The following is a 22,516-nucleotide window of genomic DNA, read 5'->3' as shown; positions in this document are numbered from 1 at the left end:
AATGATATGTATCATAGTGTGTTATTATTTGTACAAATTAAATTATTTTAAACTTTGTCTATTATAAACGTGGAAAAAACTGAATATATTAGAAATAAAACAATTAGCCTCGATTATTGATAGCTACGTAGGCTTAAAATTGAACTGGCTAGGAAATTCAAGTACTTTAAACCCTTTTCTTAACGACAGAACGGATTTTGTTTGTTTACGAAATTTGTATTGACAAGTTCGCGGGATTCTTGTAACTATAACAAAAGTCGAGATATGCGTAATGACATTTTATGAAAATGGGCAATTATCTCGCAAAGTGTTTCGGCAGAAAGCAATCGGAAAGGCGCATTGTTTTATTGTTAGTGGGGCTCGACAATGCCGGGAAATCTAAAACGGCAAATCATCTGATAGGCCAAGGGGATCGCGACGTCCTTCCGACGGTGGGGTTTAAAGCGATTAATTTAGTCCACAAGAATAATCCCGTTACTATATACGATTTAGGCGGAGGACCACAGTTCAGAGATATATGGGAGCAGTATTACACGGACGTTCATGGCGTAATTTTCGTGGTGGACTCGACTGATTTCGACCGAATTAGCGAGTGCAGAGACGTCCTCGGCCATGTCTTGTCGCATGAAAAAATATCTGGTAAGCTAAAATACCTTTAAATAATTTATCTTTTGCTTATTCACCTTGTAAATACATGAGTACATATTATATCTACCTTGTATATAAGAAGCCAAATAATGTTTGTGTAGAGCAGTGGCTCTGAACCTTTTTATTTATTTATTTATTTTCAAAACATATTACATACATAAGTCATATATACATATAATATTCCCGATGTGTAATTTCTATTTCTCATTTTGGGACATGGGATTAAGGTAAACAAGACTGGAACACAAATAATAAAGTAACAAAAAAGATTTTTTAAATAGCCAAAACTAATACGAATACATGGCAAAATATAAAAACAATAAACAGGTATAATAAATAGGCACAATAAGCATATTTAAAAGTAATAAATGAGAAAAAACATAAGGTAAGAAGCATATTTACAATAAACAAGTGGGAAAATATAAAAAATGAGAAAATATAACAAATGAGAAAATATAATAAACATAAGGTAAAAACAAAATAAGAAAATATGACTAATCACTACATACTTATATATCTTTCCATAAAGTACCTTCTCAGATCATTTATTTTGGATCCCTGAATGGGTTTTATTTTATATATCGATCACTCCTTTCAAGAACGTCATAAATAAAAAAACTTGATTTTTCTGGAGAACGTTTTAAAAATTTTAAAAATATAATACAATGTATAAAAAATAAATATCAAGCCACTTATTGAACTTTTTACTGTACAACAGATCTTTTTAGGTAAAACCTGAAGGTTTTTTCTCCATTTGAAAAATATTTGGTAATTAAACAATACCTTTTCTTCAAAATGCAAAAACAACACTTTCTGCCCTGTAGCGGGTAAATATTAAGTTAAAAATATCTCTCTTTTGCTGGGATATAGTACATTTTCTGGGCATTCTGAAAACATGCGCAATTGAAAATTTACGATTTTTGATTTTTGACATTGTTGAAAGGAGTGAGCGATATGTCAGGCAGCTGGTTAATTTGGGTATTGGCAATATAATTTAAGGACCTTACTCCAAATTTAGTAGTGTTTATCGGCTCCACATGTATTTTGTTATGTCCTCGTGTATTATGATTATGAATTTCTTTGTTAAAAATCGGTATGGTGTTGCGTTTCTAAATTCAGCCACATCACCAATCTATATTATTACTACTACTGTCCGCCTCCGTAGTGTGATGGTCAGCCCGCTTGGCTACTGTTCCGGAGGTCCCGGGTTCGATTCCCAGAGGGGGGGTCAAATAAATATAAGTAATTTTTTCACTCTAATATTTATTCAATATTACCCTGGACTGGTGCCTGAAGCAGAGGGCTGATCACCTTTCCTTAATGTGTTAACAATCAAACATTATTTGAAGCATTGTATTTGTAATCTCATAAGTTGGTAGAATATCAAAAGGTATTATGTTAGTGCTCAAATAAATGAAATTAATTTTGAAGTCGGGGAGCACTTTTGATAATAAGGAGTGAATGTTTTTGGCTAGAATTTTCACTCATGAATTACATGAAATTATAGTAACTTTAAACATAAAGAGTAAATCCACTCACGAGTAGGCATAGGCTATGAAACTTATAAAGTTGAAGCCTGAGTAGGGTCATGATAAGCGGTGTTGCATAAGCCGTAGCTAGATTTCAGAGCATTATCGATAAAATTAAGAAAGGTATCTTGAGATGGTTTGGACATGTAGAACGAATGAGTGAGGAAAGAACGGTAAAACAAATTTATGAGGCGAATGTTAGCGGGAAAAGAAGCAGAGGAAGACCGAGAAAAACATGGCACGATCAGGTATGCCAAATACTTGAAAGTGGTCAGGTTAGGAGTCGTAACAATCGGCGGGTATGTACGAGGAGATGCATGAACGTGGAAGAGGCGAAGAATGTTTGCAAGGACAGAGCGGTGTGGCGCTCTATTCTCTCTGCCTACCCCTGCGGGAAGCGGCGTGATGGTTAGTTAGTTAGTTAAGATATCTCTCCCGCTGTTGTGAGGTGAGCGCATACAACTTCACTTTGCAAGGGTGCTGCCATCTAGCCATTATATTTGCAATTCAAATCGCACAGTAAATGAGGCAACATTCAATTTTGGTTTTCATAATTTCGCTGAGCACTTACAAGAAGTTTGTAGAGCATAAGTTAGGAACCACTGGTGTAGAGCATTTGAACTGAACCCTACTGTCTTTTTTTATAATCTCATTTCCTATATAATATGTTTTTTTAATTATGCAACACTGCAGAATACATGAAATAATTTCGCTCTCTATATTGACTTGTATTGTATTTACCTAGAGCCAATGAATGCTAGTTTAAAGCAGTTGAAATGCACTTTTCTGTTATTATTTATATTTAATAACTTCTCTCTCATACAAACGTTAATTTTACCTTGTAAGAGTATATATATATATATATATATATGGAGCCAAAGTATAGTAGAGTAGAGCCGCTGAACTGCACTTTCTTAACACATTGTTTGCAGGAAATGCTTAAAAGGGTCTTTTACATACTGTTGGTAGAGAGCGGGAGACGCTTGCGAGCGTTCTATTTGCTTACTTTAGGTAGAGCGCGAGGGACGCCTGCAAACATTGCACGGATGGGAATTGGGTGTTGCGGCTACTTGGGATTAGTATACTGAGGGTCGGGCGGCAGACTGCCAGAGTATAATTAGGGTCCTTTTCCATACTGTTGGTAGAGAGCGGGAGACGCTTGCGAGCGTTCTATTTGCTTACTTTTGATAGAGCGCGAAGACGCCAAAACACATAGTACAGATCAGAATTGGGTTTGCAGTTACTTGTGATTAGTATACGACCCTCATTAGTATACTTATTATGGTTGGGGTTGATAAAAAAACCTAATTTGATGGATAATGCTTATCTCAGCCTTGCATTCTTACCTTATATCACCATTGAAACATCTACCACACATGGTTTTGCCGCACTGAGAGATCGCATTCCGACTGCATCCAGTCTACTTTCATCCTTGTTTTACTGTTCTTTCCTTACTCATTAGATTCACATGCCCAAACCATCTCAACACACCTTTCTTAATTTGATGGATAATGCTCATCTCAGCCTTGCACCCTTTCCTTATATCACCAATGCAACATCTACCATACATGGTTTTGTATGGAGGATAACGAAACGCCAATCCACATTCTCTATAATTGTGACGCACTCGCTCGCAAACCAAGTCACATCCTTGGAGGACCTCTATTGGACTCCGAGAAGTTGAAACTCCTACCGCCAAGACAGGTTGTGAGTTACATGACTCATGTAGGTCTTGAGAGTGAGCTATGATACAGAGGGAGGTCACAATATACCCAATATGGTCGCAGTGACATAAGGGATGCAAGATCCCTAGACCTCAAATAAATAAAAAAATACATGGTTTTGCCGCACTGAGAGATCGCATTCCGACTGCATTCACTCTACTTTCATCCTTCTTTGCCAATTCCATGCTTTACTCCATACATTAGGGCTGGAACCAGTTATTACTATTTCTTTCTATGACTTATGTACCTTGCAAATTATTAATTATATGCTTCTAGGTAAACCCGTGTTGATTTTGGCCAACAAGCAAGACTTGGAAGGTGCTATGGATGACTTGGAACTCGTGGAAAAGCTAGACATTGAAGCAGTTGTTAACCGGTATGAAAAATGTCACCATATCGCTCACTCCTTTCAACAACGTCATTTATAAATATAGTCCACTTTCAGTTGTGCATGTTTTCGGAATGCCCAGAAAATGTACTATATCCCAGCAAAAGCGGCATATTTTTATCTTAATATTTACCCGCTACAGGGCAGAAAGTGTTGTTTTTGCATTTTGAAGAAAAGGTATTTCATTATTTTTTTAAATATACTAAATATTTTTCAAATGGAGAAAAAACCTTCAGGTTTTACCTAAAAAGATCTGTTGTACAGTCAAAAGTTTAAGAAGTGGCTTGAAATTTATTTTTGATACATTTTATTATATTTTTAAACATTAAAAATCAAGTTTTATGATATATGACGTTGTTGAAAGGAGTGAGTGAAATGTTGAGTGTGTCCAAATCTTTGTTAAAAAATTCGTGGTTTGTGTCCACTTACGAGTTGTTTATATCGATATCTCAGCATTTATGAAGAAAAATATAGAAGTCTGGGTATTTATAGGGCTTACGACCTGTCTCAGGCTGGTTACACGTGTAACCTTCACCATTCTACCCGTGGTTGACAGCCACACTACTAAAATTTTGAATGTAATATTTATGCTTCACTTGATATCTTCTTGAAAGGTGTGATGAGATGTTTGGACATATGGAACGAATGAGTGAGGAAAGAATGGTAAAACAAATTTATAAGCGGAGGAAGACCGAGGAAAAAACACGGATCCAATATCGGATTTGGGCATGTGAAGCAAATGAGTGAAGAAAGGATTGTAAAAAAAATATTTGAAAATAAAAGCAGAGGAAGACCGCAGAAAATTTAGCATTATCAGGTATCTCAAATACTTGAAAGCGGCCAGGTAAAGAGTTAAAATAATCGTCAGGTATGTATGAGGCAAGAAAAGGCGATTCGGTTGGCTTGGCCATGTACTCCGCATGCCTCCTGAGAGCCGCCATCAAGCTTGCCTCTTTTACAAGGCATCAGGTTCGCGCCGCCCAGGACGACCACTGCTGACAATTCGTCGGCAGTTCTCGTCAGAACTTCGGAACGCGGATCTGACTTGGGAGGATGCAAGGGAGCTGGCAGCCGACAGAAAAGCCTGGAGACAGTCTGTGGACTCCATATGCTCCACCTAGGGAGCGGATATGGTTTAATTAATATGTATGAGGAGATGCATGAATGTGAAAGAGGCGTAGTATGTTTGCAAATACAGAGTGGTATGCCGTTCTATTTTCTCTGCTTACTCCTGTGGAGTAGCGGTGTGGCGGTTGGTTAGTTAGTTAGTTTGGACACCTTCTTGCACATGCTGCTCCTTCGGCACCATCAATGGTTGAGTTTAGCATCTTCTTCTCCAGATGGCTAATGTTCCAGACTATAGGGGTGATTTCTGTAACCTAGTAAATTTGATCATCCGAAACGCGCCTTGCGAAAATGTTTGTCAGATTATCATGTCAACTGTACTTTGTTTTTCTCCTTTTTTAGGTGTCGTTGCCCTACAAGGGTCGAAGCGTACACTGCCAACACGCCACTCATCGGCAATAAAAAACAACCGATCGATCCCGGACTTCACAAAGGCTATCTCTGGCTTCTAAACTACATTGTACGAAGGTACGGAGACATCAATCTGAGAGTGCAAACGGACCTCAACCAAGAAAGGCAGAAGCGATCAAAACAAGCGAATCCGAACGCTTTGAACGACGAACTGTTGACTGCGTTTGAAAATCCTAATTACAATTTGGGTTCAAGTAAAAATGGTTCGGAGGATGGTATTATCGTCGTGAAAGAGGCGGCAAACGTCGTCGATTTCGATAAAATTGAAAGTTTAAACAGTCCACGCGTCAAGCTGTCACCGCTCTTTGGAAGGAAGAACGAACCGCTGACGACGGAAAGCAAAGTCATCGAGCTGGAGGCGCGTACTACTGTAAGGAAGCTCTCCCCGATTGTCCGGAAGAAGTTCAACGTGTCTGTCAGCATCGAGAGCCCCTTGAGGCAGAACGACAGGCCGCATTCCAGCCCGGGCGGGGGGAGTGGCCGAGGCGGCCGCAAGGCGGAGTCCGGAAGCCAGCCGGGGAAGAGTTGCAGAGACGGAATGAACGTTTCGGCCGGGAATTCGAACTTTGTGGAGATTTCGCTCGGAGACGGGGTGGACGCGGATGTGGGGGTGCCGAAGAAAGCCCTGCTGCCTCCGATAGTCAAGTCCGCCAGGGCCATGAAGAGTGCGACCGCGAAGCTGGGAGGTAATTTCTATTTAATATATTCTCAATATTATTAATATTTACAGCATTTACTTTGTGGTTAGTCATTTTTACTTATTTATTTTTTTATAAAATTTATTCATATTTATTTTATTATTTTATTTATTATTATAGTTTATTAATCTATTTATTAACTTATTTATACACACTTTCTGTGGTGTAATGGTTAGCGTGTTTAGCTGCCATGCTGGAGGTCCCGGGTTCGATCGCCAGGGCTGGGTAAAAATTTAAAAAATTCACCCCCCTCTGGGGATCGAACCCGGGACCTCCAGCACGGTAGCTAAACACGCTTACCATTACACCACGCAGACGCACACAAGAGTTTCTTCCACTTTGGAGTTTTTACATTTTGACATCTCAACACAGATTAATAAAAATGTGAGTCTGGACAGTGTCACGAGATCAATGATATATATCGCTCACTCTTTTCAACAACGTCATATATCAAGAATCGATAATTTTCAGTTGTGCATGTTTTCGGAATGCCCAGAAAATGTACTATATCCCAGCAAAAGTGGCATATTTTTAACCTAATATTTACCTGCTACAGGGCAGAAAGTTTCGTTTTTGCATTTTGAAGAAAAGGTATGGTTTAATAATATTTTTTACATATACTAAATATTTTTCAAATGGAAGAAATACCTTCAGGTTTTACTTCAAAAGATTTGTTGCACAGTAAAAAGTTCAATAAGTGACTTGATATTTATTTTCAATACATTGTGTTATATTTTTAAACTTTAAAAACGTTCTCCTGAAAAATTAAGTTTTTTGATTTATGACGTTCTTGAAAGGAGTGAGTGATATGTATGAGTTCCAAAGATTATCACTTAACCAGCATATTACAGGTCATACATAACCTATGTAAATATTCCTTCATTTCCATTTTTCCTTCCATTTTCTTCTTTATCTACGTTGGTGCTTCTTGCGTACTACTTTGTATTTTAGGATCTGACGAAGCTTGGGGCAGCCCCAAAGTGACCAAATCGGACCCAGCGGTGCTCGACGCGTCCCACAGTTTGGTCCATGGGAACAGGAGGATCCACAGCGCTTCTCAAGCTGTCCGGACCCAGTTGGAATCCCACCAGGTCAACAGCAACAAGAGGAAGTTCAGTCTTAAAAGTGAGAATTGTTTTGTACAGCAAATAATTTTATCAGGAGTAGTTGGCAAATATGGGTCGAACTGTGAAATAAGGGAAAAATACAAGGCTGATTTTGGCATTATCCATCAAATTAAAAAAGGTTTGTTGAGATGGTTTGGGCATGTGGAACAAATGAGTGATGAAAGGACGGTAAAACAAATTTATGAGGCGAATGATGTTGGAAATATTAGCAGAATAAAAAAAATAGAAATAGTGTTTTTTTTAATGAATGAAGTGACAAACGAGATTACCTGAAGCCGGTATTCCACGAAAAAATAAATTGAAGTCTATCTGTCATAAAAACTTCTCAGTTCTTCTGTTACTCTTCTCTTCTTCAGTCCAACGTCTTTACTACTTGACGCCATTATAGGTCTTGAAATTGTCACATAGTGAAATACTCCCATATTTGGGATATGATATGAACTACGCACGATGGAATGTTCTTTGGGTGGTTTTGTATACACTAAAGGAAAAAATGTGTGATTTTCTCAGCGGGCAGGTTGGCCACCCTTGTTGTAGACCAAATACAGATTAATTTTTACTTATTTATTTTTTTACAAAAATGTTAATAATATAAGTATACAACCACTCACCGAGATTTTTATGTCTACCGGTTTCGAGACGTACCCGTCTCTTCGTCAGGACAATCACTTACACAGCATGCAAACAATACCACCCTTCACCACCATAGCACCATTTACACACTCAAAACTACACAAAATGTCTAACACATGCGATTTTTGGTCGACCCGAAGACCAACATGCACTTAAGTTTTCAACACAGACATGCGTTACGAGCCGAGGTTAAACATGCAAAAGATTAAAAATAATTTTGTACTGGGCTCAAGTAACACATCAATGTTCAAGTAGCCCCGTTCTAAGGTACTGTAAAAGTTTAAATTAAAAACTCTTTTGTTGGCAGGCCTTCGCAGGAACCGCACCTCGCCCGAGAGCGGCCGCAGCCTGTTTGCGTACGACCCGCCCCCGTCCAAAGCGAACTCGGCCAGCCGGGACTATGTCGGGGACTTCTCCAGCAAGACCGGGTTCGGCCGGCCGATCACAAAGTCTGACGCCGCCATATGAGACTCCTCCGACGTTTGCCAAATGTTTGAACCCCGTCGACTGACATTTTTATAGAGAGACTTTTGCATTCCCGAGAAATGGAAATGAAGAATCTAAATTTTTTTTCCCGATTCGATTTAGTCATAATTTCTGTTGAAATTTATCTTTTGTTCCTTTGAAATCTGGTCATGTTTAGTACCTAGAGATAATATTTTTTAGTTTTATTTAAATTATTTTGTATCCATTTCAACATTTTTTTGCATTTAACAAAAAAATATATCCCTTATCCGTACCCAATGATGCATAGGGCACTGCATCATATAAACGCAGTGTTATCTTAATTGTTATTACATGAAGGCAAGGTGTTCACTCCTGCGCTTCAGGGACCAGTCCAGGGTAGTATTAAATAAATATTAGAGTGTAGAATCACTTATATTTAATTTCATTCACCCTCCCCCCCTGGGAATCGAACCCGGGACCTCCAGCACGGTAGCTAAACATGCTCACCATTACACCACGGAGGCGGCCATGATATAATGACAAGTACAATTTTTTTTGTATTAAAACAAAAGATCCCACAAAGGCATGGCCTGCGTGTGAGTATATATTTTATTTTAGGTTATATAAAGGGTACTGGAAAGAATACAAGAGATATAAAAAATCTTAATAGATTGAAAGTGCTAATTTAAAATATTTAATTTAACCCCTTAACATTTCGTCCGCCTCCGTAGTGTAATGGTCAGCACGCTCGGCTACCGTTCTGGAGGTCCCGGGTTCGATTCCCAGGGGGGGGTCAAATAAGTATAAGTGATTTTTTCACTGTAATATTCATTCAATATTACACTGGACTGGTACCTGAAGCGGAGGGCTGATCACCTTTCCTTCATGTGTAAACGATCAAGATAACACTGCGTTTATATGAAGCAGTGCCCTATGCACCATTGGGGTGCGGATAAGGGTTTTATTATTTACCCTTACTGGTCCAATGTGGAATCTCATTCAACATGGATTTTTTCCTCTTAGGTCCCATGTCGGATGTTATTCCACATTTTTTTCATCATTAGTATTGTTTATTTAAATTCCAAGCTTACATTATGTCACTAGTATTACAACAGTATGTGGAGCAGAGGACAAAGGTTTTTTTACCAATTGGAATGTAACCTAGTTTTTTTTTTTAATTTTGAGGGACCGGAGAGGGTTAACAGAAAACCAAAAAAACCAAAAATGTAAATGAAAAAAGTTAATTTATTTTAATAAATTTTTCAATTGATATTCTCATTTTAAATGTCGAGTTGTAGTAAATACATATCACCGGGAGTGGAAGGTTAAAAATCAATCAATCAAATGGGTAGAAATATCTTTCCCGCCCTTAGTGTGTGTAGATTCTGTTCAAGTGTACTTAAAATAAATATTTATGTAGTTTTCTTTAAATTATTTTATGTGATGAACCACCAAACTATTTTATATTGTTAAAAAATGGATAGAATATTTGAAATATGTTTAACAGTATTATTTGTTTTTATTTTACATACGTTACTTATATAATAGTTTTTTTATATATCGCTCACTCCTTTCAACAACGTCATATATCAAAAAACTTTATTTTTCAGAAGATTGCTTTTAAAGTTTAAAAATATAATAAAATATATTAAAAATAAATATCAAGCCACTTATTGAACTTTTTACTATGAAACGAATCTTTTTATGTAAAATCTATATGTTTTTTCTCCATTTGAAAAATATTTAGTATATCAAAAAAAATAATTATACAATATTTTTTCTTCATAATGCAAAAACAACACTTTCTGCCCTGTAGCAGGTAAATATTAAGTTAAAAATATGCCGCTTTTGCTGGGACATAGAACATTTTTTGAGCATTCTGAAAACATGCACAACTGAAAATTGAAATTTTTTGATATATGACGTTAAAAATAAATATCAAGCCACTAATTGAACTTTTTACTGTGCAACAGATCTTTTTAGGTAAAATCTGAACGTTTTTACTCTATTGAAAAACATTAAGTATATTTAAAAAAATAATTAAACAATACCTTTTCTTCAAAATATAAAAACAACACTTTCTGCCCTGTAGCGAGTAAATATTAAGTTAAAAATATGCTGCTTTTGCTGTGATATAGTACATTTTCTGGTCATTCTGAAAACATGAACAACTGAAAATTGAAAATTTTTGATTTATGACGTTTTTGAAAGGAGTGAGCGATATGCGGATTGTGACCAATAAATGCAAGTTGTGATGTTTTTGCCGACCATCAACCGAGATCTCATTTTTTTTAGTTTTAAGGATTGTCAAGCCTTTCCGGGAGGACGTAAATGAACGTCGGTGCGAATTTTCCTTAAAGGAGTATGGATGTTAAAGGTGGAGACTGACCAGAGCATTTCGTCGTAACATAACGTCGTAACATCGCTTGTGGCGAGCATCACCGAGCATCCCAAACTATGGATGGAGCGCTCGGCTCGCTGTACTGACTGCCTGAATGTTCGCATCGTAACGTGTTACGTTACGACCAAATGCTCCGGTCAGTCTCACCTTAGTGAACATCGAAGTCCGTCTGTCAGTTAGTATGATTTAACTTGTATAGCAATGACATCTGTGGATATTTATGTGTAATTTTGTCACAGTTCAAAAATATTTCAAAGAGATTTTTTTTATTTTTTATTTTATTTTTACATAATTTCTATCTTCATAATACATCAAATTAATGAAAAAAAAATTTTTTTCATGTAAAAAGAACCCACTCCCAGAGAAAGTCGGATATTAATTTTTGTACTCCCGGAAAGGTTAAAATATTAAAATTATAAGTCGATTTAAATATTTAATTTCATATTTTCTGTATTTATTTTAAATGTTAAAAAAAACAATTACATATTATTTGCTATGATTTAAAATGATGAGAGTTATAAAAAAATGTCTAAACTTTTTTTGTTAGTTTTTCGTTCAACTATTTTCGTACTTATTGGTATAAAAATATATAAATAGTGTAAAATTGTTTATCTATTTAATAAATACATGCCTTATTTTGTAATTTATTTATTTATTTAACCATCCCTTATTTTCCATACATCTTTGGCCTTTGGCCAATCAAGGGTGTGCCTTTTGGGCAAACAAAGACAAGCCCTCCATGTCAAACAGAAGAGCCCTTTGGACCTCAGATAAACTAATGTAAATAAACTTTTCCGCTTCCGTTATGGTTAGCGCGTTTAGCTACCGTGCTGGAGTTCCTGGGTTCGATTCCCAGGGACGGGCGTCAAATAAATATAAGTGATTTTACACTCTTATATTTATTTAATATGTCCCTGGACTGGTCCCTGAAGCGCAGGAGTGATCACCTCGCCTTCATGTAAGTGACGATCAAGATGACACTGCGTAAATACGATGCAGTGCCATCTTGTAATAACTTAATAAATTCAAACGTATCAAATTAAATCCTCGCCTTTATGAAAAAAAAAGCAGTACTACTTATGTTTTAATTTTAAAATCAAACTCAGATTTTTTGAGTCTAGTAAGTTGTATTTTATTAACAAAAACACATAAAAAATTGATATTGTGACTATTGTTTCGTCTAGTTATGGCATTATCGAATGAATGGCATTATCGACATTCGTTCGATAATGCCATAACTAGGCGAAACAATTGTCACAATATTAATTTTTTATATGTTTTTGTTAATAAAATACAACTTAGTAGACTCAAAAATGTGATTAATTTAAAAATTAATTCGTAAATTAAAATGGAGTTCTAAAAATTAAACGCCAAATCAATAAATAAGTAGTACCATCTTCGTAAAGTCAAAAGTTTTGTAAAAAAATAGCGACAAAGTAATTCAAACAAATCTTTGTCTTTATCAAGTGAAAGTCCAAACCAATCTTTAACTTTATAAAATCAAGGTAGTGCATATAAATAAATACATATCGCTCACTCCTTTCAACAACGTCATAAATCAAAAAACTTAATTTTTCAGGAGATCGTTTTTAAAGTTTAAAAATGTAATAAAATGTATTAAAAATAAATATCAAGCTACTTACTGAACGTTTTACTGTGCAACAAATCTTTTTAGGTAAAACCTGAATGTTTTTTCTCCATTTAAAAAATATTTATTATATTTAAAAAATAATTAAACGTAAATATTAAGTTAAAAGTATGCCACTTTTGCTGGGATATAGTACATTTTCTGGGCATTCTGAAAACATGCACAACTGAAAATTGATGATTTTTGATATATCGCTCACTCCTTTCAAGAACGTCATAAATCAAAAAAACTTGATTTTTCAGGAGAACGTTTTTAAAGTTCAAACATAAAATACAATGTATTAAAAATAAATATCACGCCACTTATTTAAAAATATTTAGCATATTTAAAAAATAATTAAACAATACCTTTTCTTAAAAATGCATAAACAACACTTTCTGCCCTGTAGCGGGTAAATATTAAGTTAAAAATATTCCGTTTTTGCTGGGACGTAGTTCATTTTCTGGGCATTCCGAAAACATGCACAACTGATAACTGACGATTTTTGATATATGACGTTGTTGAAAGGAGTGAGCAATATGTAGTGATAGAGCCAGAACACGTAAAAATACGTAAATAGTGAGTAAGCCGATTAGATCTATAGTCAGCGTGGTGTTAGATCGCCTTACCTATCCAAAAATAGCGTAGATTTTTATTGCGATCCCATTTCGCGGCAATTAAATGGAATTCCATAAAGTTTCGAGCGGACTTGTTGTCTGTACTTAAAGGGTTGCCACAAATACTTGTTTCAAATCTAGAAGTTTGTTTTATTGTCGATGGTTAGTCTTCCTCTTCTTATTTTTTCAATGGCTTTTCACTGTGCATCTTAGCAAAACTAGACTTCCGCGACGCACCAACTAATCACCACGGTTCTGGGCATTCCGAAAACATGCCCAACTGAAAATTATCGTTTTTTATATATATATGACGTTGTTGAAAGGAATGAGCGACATCAAACCTGCTACGAATCCTAATCTTTATTCAACGCGATACCCGCCAATCCATGTCTCCAATATTTGTATGGACACGAGAGCCGTGTTCAATGCACTTAAAGCGTTAAAATTTATTCCTTACCTTGTACACTTGTTAGCCCTAGAACATAATCACGGGGCCAAATTTCAGTAGATCGCTTCGCATAATAAAAATTCAAACTGCCTACTCGGTATACTAATAAATGCGAAAAATTCTTTCAGCTCATTACTTTTGTATAAATAAACACCATCCTCTCCCTCTAACTGGTTTCTGGCTAGCGTCAACATCTTATTTGTGTAAAAGTTCGTGAAAATACATGAGAATAACAGTTTTCTGGCCAAGACGTAAGCTCCCTGACGCTTTCATTCTTTCATTCTTAATTATTATTTCTTTAGTTAGCTTATATAACACTTAATACTAACTATTATTTACAACTGGTACTTGAAATTGGACTGGTACTTGAAGCGGAGGGCTGATCACCTTTCCTTCATGTGTAAACGATCAAGATAACACTGCGTTTATATGACGCAGTGCCCTATGCACCATTGGGGTGCGGATAAGGGTCTTATTATTATTTATATCATTATTTACAGCATTATAAATTAAATAAATTGACTGGTCAAATTATAAGATAAAATAATAAAAATTACTGTTTTATTTTCTGGCGTTTCTCATGTATGTGATTATAATCCAAGATTCGGACCTCACATACTATTATAAGAGTTTCTGCTCAGTAAAAAGCTTCTTTTCATCTCACCAATAGATGTCTCTAGTGAAGTTCTAGTGATTGAAGAACAAGGTTTCTAAAATTGGTTTAAATATATTGAACTTCCAAGAATTTGAGTAGTGTGGTTGGTTATATATATATATATATTTACATCTTCTTACAGTAAACAAAACATTTATTTTAAAATTCTTTCATACTCTTTTCATTTTTCATACATTCAGGCTCAATTTTGTGACTTGGATTTTTTCAACAATGGCATTTTTATTTTATCCTTATTTCTAGTACTTTTTCCATGAAAACTTTTGTTTAGAACTATTTTATCTTTAAAATATTTGGGTAATTTTATCGTATATATATGCAAAGAGTGTAATGCATAAATTAAACTGTTTGTAAAGCTTTAATAGTATAGCTTCTAATACATATATTATTGTATTTTATGAGGTCAAATGTTTATCAGAAAAACTGTATGTATGTCATTTAGTTCTAGATAAAATAAATGACAGTACATCAATGAAAATATTGATTCTATAATGGACAAATTACATAATAATTGGAGGCAGTGTATCGATTATATTGAATTACACAAATTGTATTGTGTTCACAAACGATTTATCTATGCGACTATCCCATATTAATTTTTTGTCCCAAGAATTGACAATAAATATGGGAGTCCAACACTGCAATATATCGTTCCGAACATTTTTAATTTGTTGCCGACGGATATTAGAGGTCAAAATAAAATATGGAACAAAGGCAAAATAAAGGAATGGGTAAATGATCAAGAGTTAATTCTATAAAAATTGCAAAAAAAGTTGACACCTTTTAGTTAATTTTTTTCTCTCTCTATTTTTTCTGTGTATATTAGGTTAAAATTTATAAAAACAATAAAAAACCTATGTAAAAAGAACTCTACCGACAAGACACACAAAGTGGCTTGGTGGGTCTCTGCAAAATTGTTCTATTAAATAAATGTATACAATATATGTAAATAAATAAAAAATAAAAATCCGATATTAAATTATGTATTTTTTATTATTTTATTTTATTTATTTGTTTTAATATAGATTTAATTTATTAGCTACACATTTATGTAACAATTGGTACTTATAAAATCCGCCTCCGTGGTGTAATGGTCAGCACGCTCGGCTACCGTACTGGAGGTCCTGTGTGCGATTCCCTGAGGGTTCAAAAAAATAAAATTGATTGTTTCTCTCTAATGTTTATTCAATACTACCTTGGACTAGTACCTGAGGCGGAGGGCTGATCACCTTTCCTTCATGTGTTAACGATCATGATAACACTGCTTTTATATATGCAGTGCCCTCTGCACCATCGGGTGCCGATGAGGGTTTTGAAGACAATGTTTCTTGGCGTCTTTGCCGCTCTACCAAAAGTAAGCAAGTAAGCTTATAAGTGTCTTCCGCACTCTACCAACAGTATGTAAAAGACGCTTTTAAGCGTCTTCCGCAAAAACAGTGTTCATAAATAATGGTATTTACCAAGTAAAACCTATATAAAAGTGGTATTTACTAATAAAACTTAAATTATATTAGTATTTACCGAGTAAAACTTATATTTAAAAAAAACTCCCTCCAATTTAAGGGTTGATTCTGTATGTAGGCAGTGTGTATTATGCAGTTTTATTTACCAAGTAAAACTTATATAATAATGATATTTACCACGTTATACCAAAATTAAATTGGTATTTACCGAGTAAAACTTACATAAAAAGCTTTTTTCTACCCCTTCCAATATAAGGGTTGATTCAATATGTAGGCAGTGTGTATTATACAGTAGTATTTACCAAGTAAAACTTATATAATAACGGTATTTACCGAGTAATACTTAAATAATATTGGTATTTACCGAGTAAAACTTAAATAAAAAAAACGTAATTTTACCCCTTCCAATGTAAGGGTTGATTCAGTAGCAGGCGGTGTGTATTACACAGTGTTTACATTGACCGTGAAATGACAAATGATGGGATGTTTCAGGGTGGTAGAGGGTGTGGGGATGCGTTCACACACCAACACTGTCGTCTGTGCTGTGTACGACACGACACACGATACCAGGGACACATGTCGCCACCCGTAGCGTTGGGCAATGATGTCGATCTAATTTGGGATCGACAAATTGATGTCGATTACTGTTTGTGCGTTTCTAAGGGTGATTTACTTCACAAAGGCAAGGTTTTTTTACTCTTCATGCTTAATTAAGTAATTAGCTTACCGACACGAAGCTTCTCCGCAGGGGTAAGCAGAAAATACAACGCCACGTCACTTTATTTTTTATTTTTAATATATCATTATTATGACGTCAAATGCCAAATCGATTATTCAATAGCAAAATTATTCATAGTTTGAGAAAAGCACTAATTCCATAAAAAATGACATAAGCAGGAAATTAGGTGAATGATTGATCGTTGCTGTTTGTTCAACAAGCCAACTGTTTATAATCCCTGTTTTTTGGATGATTTGTGTTGACATGGAATAGATACTATACACACACACACACACACACACACACACATACACACACACACATACACACACACACACACCCCAACCAACATAACTTTCATAAGAATAGCATTATCACAGGATTTTTTTAATTGGCCGTAGTTTTATTAATTGTTGTTGTATTGTTGAATAAATATGACAGTGAAAAAAACACTTATATCCTGGAGATATAAGTGTTTTTTTCACTGTCATATTTATTCAACAATACAACAACCTCAGATATAGACTTCCAAAACGGTAGCGTGCTGACCATTACACTACGGAGGCGGACAAAATATGAACCAATTAAGAAACATTGTTCTTGAATCACTAGAACTAATGGGTAGAATTGGTGAATGTTACACGTGTGTAAAGTAATCACTTTAACCACCCTATGACGGTCGGTCAGCCCCGTAAATGGCCAGACTTCCATATTCTTCTTCATCTTTGATGAGATGTCAAAAAATAATATGAAAATAACTCCTGTAATTGGAGACAATCCAGATTTTGTGAACAAGTATTTGGACACACTCAAAATGTTATAAAAAATGATTAATAAAATTAAAAAATAAATAATTTTTCAATTGTTTACAGCTGTTTTGTGAATAAGGGTTATCAAGTGTGGATAAATTGCGTGTTGATTGATGACTCGCTTCTCGTAAGGCATATTGGGACTGCGTCCAATAAAAATCATTCAGTCGCCAGGGGAGGTAGCGCCAATTAGGGGTTGATCACTCGGGACGTGATCAACCCCAAGAGACTGGCGCCAGCAGTTTAAATGAACACCCTCGCGTCGAGAGAAAAAGGGCGAGTCAGCCATATTAATAAAAAAAATGTAAAAAACCAACCACATTTGTGGAGGTCCTCACCAAAACGTTACATTTTCATTATAAATGATTTTAAGTAATCAGGAAATACAGCTTGTAAAATTGTTACGATTTGGTGCGATTTAATGATTTCATTTTGGTTTTACACAGGATTGGTCACGTTTTGTCGCAATTTTGAATAAAATTTCGATAGAATACAGTAAACAGAACAGATTTGCATTTGAAGTATTTTTTGTGCAATATTGGAGATGTAATTATTGTTGGGGACTTCCACATCTGTGACATTTCAACATAGATGAAGAAGAATATGGAAGTCTGGGTATTATTGCCTGTTGTAGAGTTTATTTCCTGTTTGGCTGGTGATCACTTTAAACACGTGCAACATTAACCATTCTTAACACATTGCTCACTCCTTTCAACAACGTCATATATAAAAAAACTTGATTTTTCAGGATATCGGTTTTAAAGTTTAAGAATATAATAAAATGTATTAAAAATAAATATCAAGCCGCTTTTTGAACTTTTTACTGTGCAACAGATCTTTTAAGGTAAAACCTGAATGTTATTTCTCCACTTTAAAAATATTTATAATCAAATAATACCTTTTCTTCAAAATGCAAAAACGACACTTTCTGCTCTGTAGCTGGTAAATATTAAGTTAAAAATATGCCGCTTTTGCTGGGATATACTGAATACATTTTCTTGCATTCCGAAAATATGTACAACTTAAAATTGTAGATTTTTCATGGATGACGTTGTTAAAAAAGTGAGCGATATGTATAATAAAGTAACAATAAAATGTGATTAATTTATATAGCTCCATTTTCGTAAAATACTACCTCAAGAGTGCTTCACTGAATGAATTATGGATTAAAAGATAGTGGAAATATATTTATAAAGAAATGCGTTTTTACTTCTTTTCTTAAGATCATCTCACTTTCACTATTTCTAACCAGTAGTAGAAGAGTATTCCACGCCATCGGTCCTACAACAGCAAAGATACGCTCGCCGAATGAAAAATATATGACCCATGTGACGTTTTATATGATACAAGGACCTACAACCTGAAGACTAGGAGAGCTGACCCCAACAGTCTACAAATCGCTTACTCCTTTCAAGAACGTCAAAAATAAAAAAGTGATTTTTCAGGAGAACGTTTTTGAAGTTTAAAAATATAATACAATTTATTCAAAATAAAGATCAAGCCACTTATTGAACTTTTTACCGTGTAACAGATCTTTTTAGGTTAAACATTAAGGTTTTTTCTCTTTTTGAAAAATAACTAGTTTTTGTTAAAAAAAAAATTAAACAATACCTTTTCTTGAAAATGCAAAAATAACACTTTCTGCCCTGTAGCGGGTAAATATTAAGTTTAAAATATACCTGTTTTGCTGGGATATAGTACATTTTTAGGGCATTCCGAAATCATGCACAACTATAAATTGACGATTTTTAATTTATGACGTTCTTGAAAGGAGTGAGCGAAATATGCTAAGTTGGGATGGAGCCAGGAAGAAGAAATAGAAGAAACACATACGAGTATGATGTTCCATCCTCTCTGGATACCGCTGCGGAAAAACGGGTGAGCACGGTTAAAATTCAGCTATTTCGCTAATGACAAAACTATAAATTAAGCAACGTAAATTTGCTTTCAATTAACGTCGACATTCTGGTAATATTTTACCAAAATTGCTACGTATAAATTTTGAAGACGTATTTTTACTGGCGTTCTAATAGCCGGAGTTCAGACCGGGATAAAAATTATGTGGAGTTCAAACTCCGACGACCTGGACGATTTCAATAGGCTGTTCGGATATAGAAATCACATCACGAACAACGCGTGTGTTACACATAGCACAAAATTCAACCCAAACTGAAAATATTAAGTCTCGGTTCGAACCCACTCTACCACAATTTGATACCTATTTATAATAATGAGCCGCTTAGGCTCACAGAAATAGTATGAAATTGAAATATTTGTGTAAATAATAAAAATACAAATATTTCTCTTTAAATATAAGTGGCATTGCATTAAGCGAATTATTGTTTTGTAGTGACTGTAAAAATCCCAAATAAAATAAATAAATAAATAAATAAATAAAATAAAGTGAAATTGTTATGGTCTCCTTTTTATTACAATGATAAAAGAAAAGACTTTTACCACTTGAGTTTTATTATAGACTACATGTTTCAGAAGTTAAACTTCCATCATTCAGGTCTGTATAATAACTAAAATATAAAATATAAAATTGTTCTATAAATAAGGAGAGGGGAAAGTAAGGGGAAGGGGTTAGTCAAGGGACGGAGTTTGAAAACAAAGGAAAAATGGAAAGCAATGGTGAAGAATTTTGAAACAATATATTATTTAATAAATTATTATTAGAATTCAGTTTCTTTTGGATTTCTAAATTTTCAAGATAATTCATAATTTGGCCTAATATTTATGATAATAATATTTATATTGTAATAATTTTGATTTATGAGAGTGAAATGAGTATAATTATTAGTATAATTATATTTCTTTTATTATGTTTTGTATATTAAAAGCATTGATAACTTTGTGGTATGGTAATAAAACACTCTCCTTACCGTCCGTTGTTAACTTTGTGTAATACCACTTTTTAAAAACATTTTATTGTGACTACCGGTTAAGGAAAATCATTCCATCATCAGGTAATTAAAATAAAAATAAAATGAATGAAATTAAAATAATAATATTTATTGATTCGGCATTAACTTCGTGGAATGACATGATTCTTTTATTAAAAATTAAACACGTGAATAATCCACTTAATTAAGTTTTATTTTTATTTACGACTAGTTTCGAAAACAACAATTGTTTTCATCTTCTTGTACAAATTAAAACTAACGAATAAAAATATATTAAGGTGTATATATAGGTTGATAAATATAGGTAGGGGGTTAAGGAACAACATTTTTTGTAAAAGGAAACATACACATAAACATACTCTCATACACTGAAATTATTACACTCTGTTACAAATAAAGGTCAAGTCATGAATAATTTAGAAAATTTAGAAATACATAAAAATTTTAATTCAGATAAAACAATAATTAATAATATACTGTTTCAAAATACGTCACCATTATTATCAATGTTTCCTTTTACAAAAAATGTTGTTCCTTAACCCCCCTACCTATATTTATTAACCTATATATATACATCTAAATATATTTTTATTCGTTAGTTTTAATTTGTACCAGAAGATGAAAACAATTGTCGTTTTCGAAACTAGTATAAAATAAGACTCAATTTAGTAAATTATTCAAGTGTTTAATTTTTAATATTGAATAAAAATATAATTTTTGAAAGAAAGAAAGACTGTTTCGTTATCCCTTGAGGTGGTATTCTGAAAATGCTTTTTAAAATTTATTGTTTGTGGCATATATCATTCAATTTGAAGACAAATAAACTTTCAATTAATTAATTAGCTATTTAAAATTTAACTTCGAGTCCACTTTTGAAAATATTCCCATTGTGATTCATTTGTCTTCTTTCTCTCTTTCAAAAAAATTTTTTTTTCTACAAATGCCAAATCGTAATAATTTTATTTTAATTACCTGATGATTGAATGATTTTCCGAAACCGGTAGTCACGAATATGTGTATAAAAGTGGTATCACACAAAGTAAACCATGAATGATAAGGAGTGTTTTATTATCATACCACACAGTTATCAATGCTTTTAAAATACAAAATATCATTTAATTTTAATTAAACAATTATTTCTGGCATGTATCATTCAATTTTAAGTGCTTTGCCATAAAAAATGCTTTTCTATATATGCAATCTATCCTTAGTGTAGGAAATATCTAACCATACATCCCTGAAAAATCGGGGAGCTTTTTTTGTTCAGCTTCAATTAATCGGAGTGGAATTCCGCAGATTAAATTTATCATTACGGAACCATTATGGAAATTCGGAAAGTTTGCGATTTCAAATTGAATTTAATCTGCAAAATATATCACTAAGGATTACGGTGGACCTATTTTAAAGTTTAAAGGATAAAACCCCTAGAATGTTTTTTTTTTCGATCGGATATATCCTAGTCATACAGGAGAAAGTGACCAAGAGCATTTTTTTTTACAAAAACTTGATCATTGACTATTTGATATCTTACTGGCTTAATATTGCCCTGAAAAAAAGACCAAGGGATTTTAAACAGGGAAGTAAAATATATTGACTTGAACAACAAACTAGACAAAAATATTGAAATCATTTAGTACACAACCATGATACATGATTTACACACAACAAAGGTTTGATAGTCCCAAGAATTAACAATAAATATGAGAGTAGAACACTGCAATATATCGTTCCGAACATTTTTAATTTGTTGCCGACGGATGTTAGAGGTCAAAATAAAATATGGAACAAAGGCAAAATAAAGAAATGGGTAAATGATCAAAAATTAATTTTATGAAAATTGTAAAAAGTATATGTTCTTAATTTTTTCTCTTTTTTGTGTGTATATTAGGTTAAAATAGTTAAAAACAATAGCAAATGTATTAAAAAAGAACTCCACCGACAAGACACACAAGATGGCTTGATGGGTCTTTTCAAATAAAATAAAAATTAAATTGTGATTTAAATAAATATGTACGGTTAATTTTAATAAAAATACTTAATTCACCAAATTAAAAATGACTAACTGCATTGATGTTTATTTTGTTGGCAAGCAAAAGTGACTGAAATGGCCCTCCTGAACATTTT

The 22,516-nt window shown here is 34.0% G+C and overlaps 1 protein-coding gene across 1 annotated transcript; it reads left to right on the top strand.

Annotated features, from left to right (window-relative positions):
- The first annotated feature begins 192 nt into the window (after positions 1-192).
- Positions 193-9,019, top strand: LOC148302237 (uncharacterized). The gene is made up of 5 exons (XM_088271917.1): positions 193-639; positions 4,178-4,277; positions 5,757-6,511; positions 7,475-7,648; positions 8,591-9,019. Exons 1-5 carry the CDS (start codon positions 282-284, stop codon positions 8,749-8,751), a joined length of 1,548 nt encoding a protein of 515 aa, XP_088128043.1. The 5' UTR covers positions 193-281; the 3' UTR covers positions 8,752-9,019.
- The last annotated feature ends 13,497 nt before the right edge of the window (positions 9,020-22,516 follow it).

The sequence above is a fragment of the Brachycentrus maculatus genome, unplaced genomic scaffold (assembly GCF_059751285.1).
Source record: "Brachycentrus maculatus isolate JH-2025_06_01 unplaced genomic scaffold, ASM5975128v1 h1tg000470l, whole genome shotgun sequence".
NCBI lineage: Eukaryota > Metazoa > Arthropoda > Insecta > Trichoptera > Brachycentridae > Brachycentrus > Brachycentrus maculatus.
The sequence above is the reverse complement of the archived record's forward strand: the minus strand, read 5'-3'. Positions and strand labels throughout refer to the sequence as shown.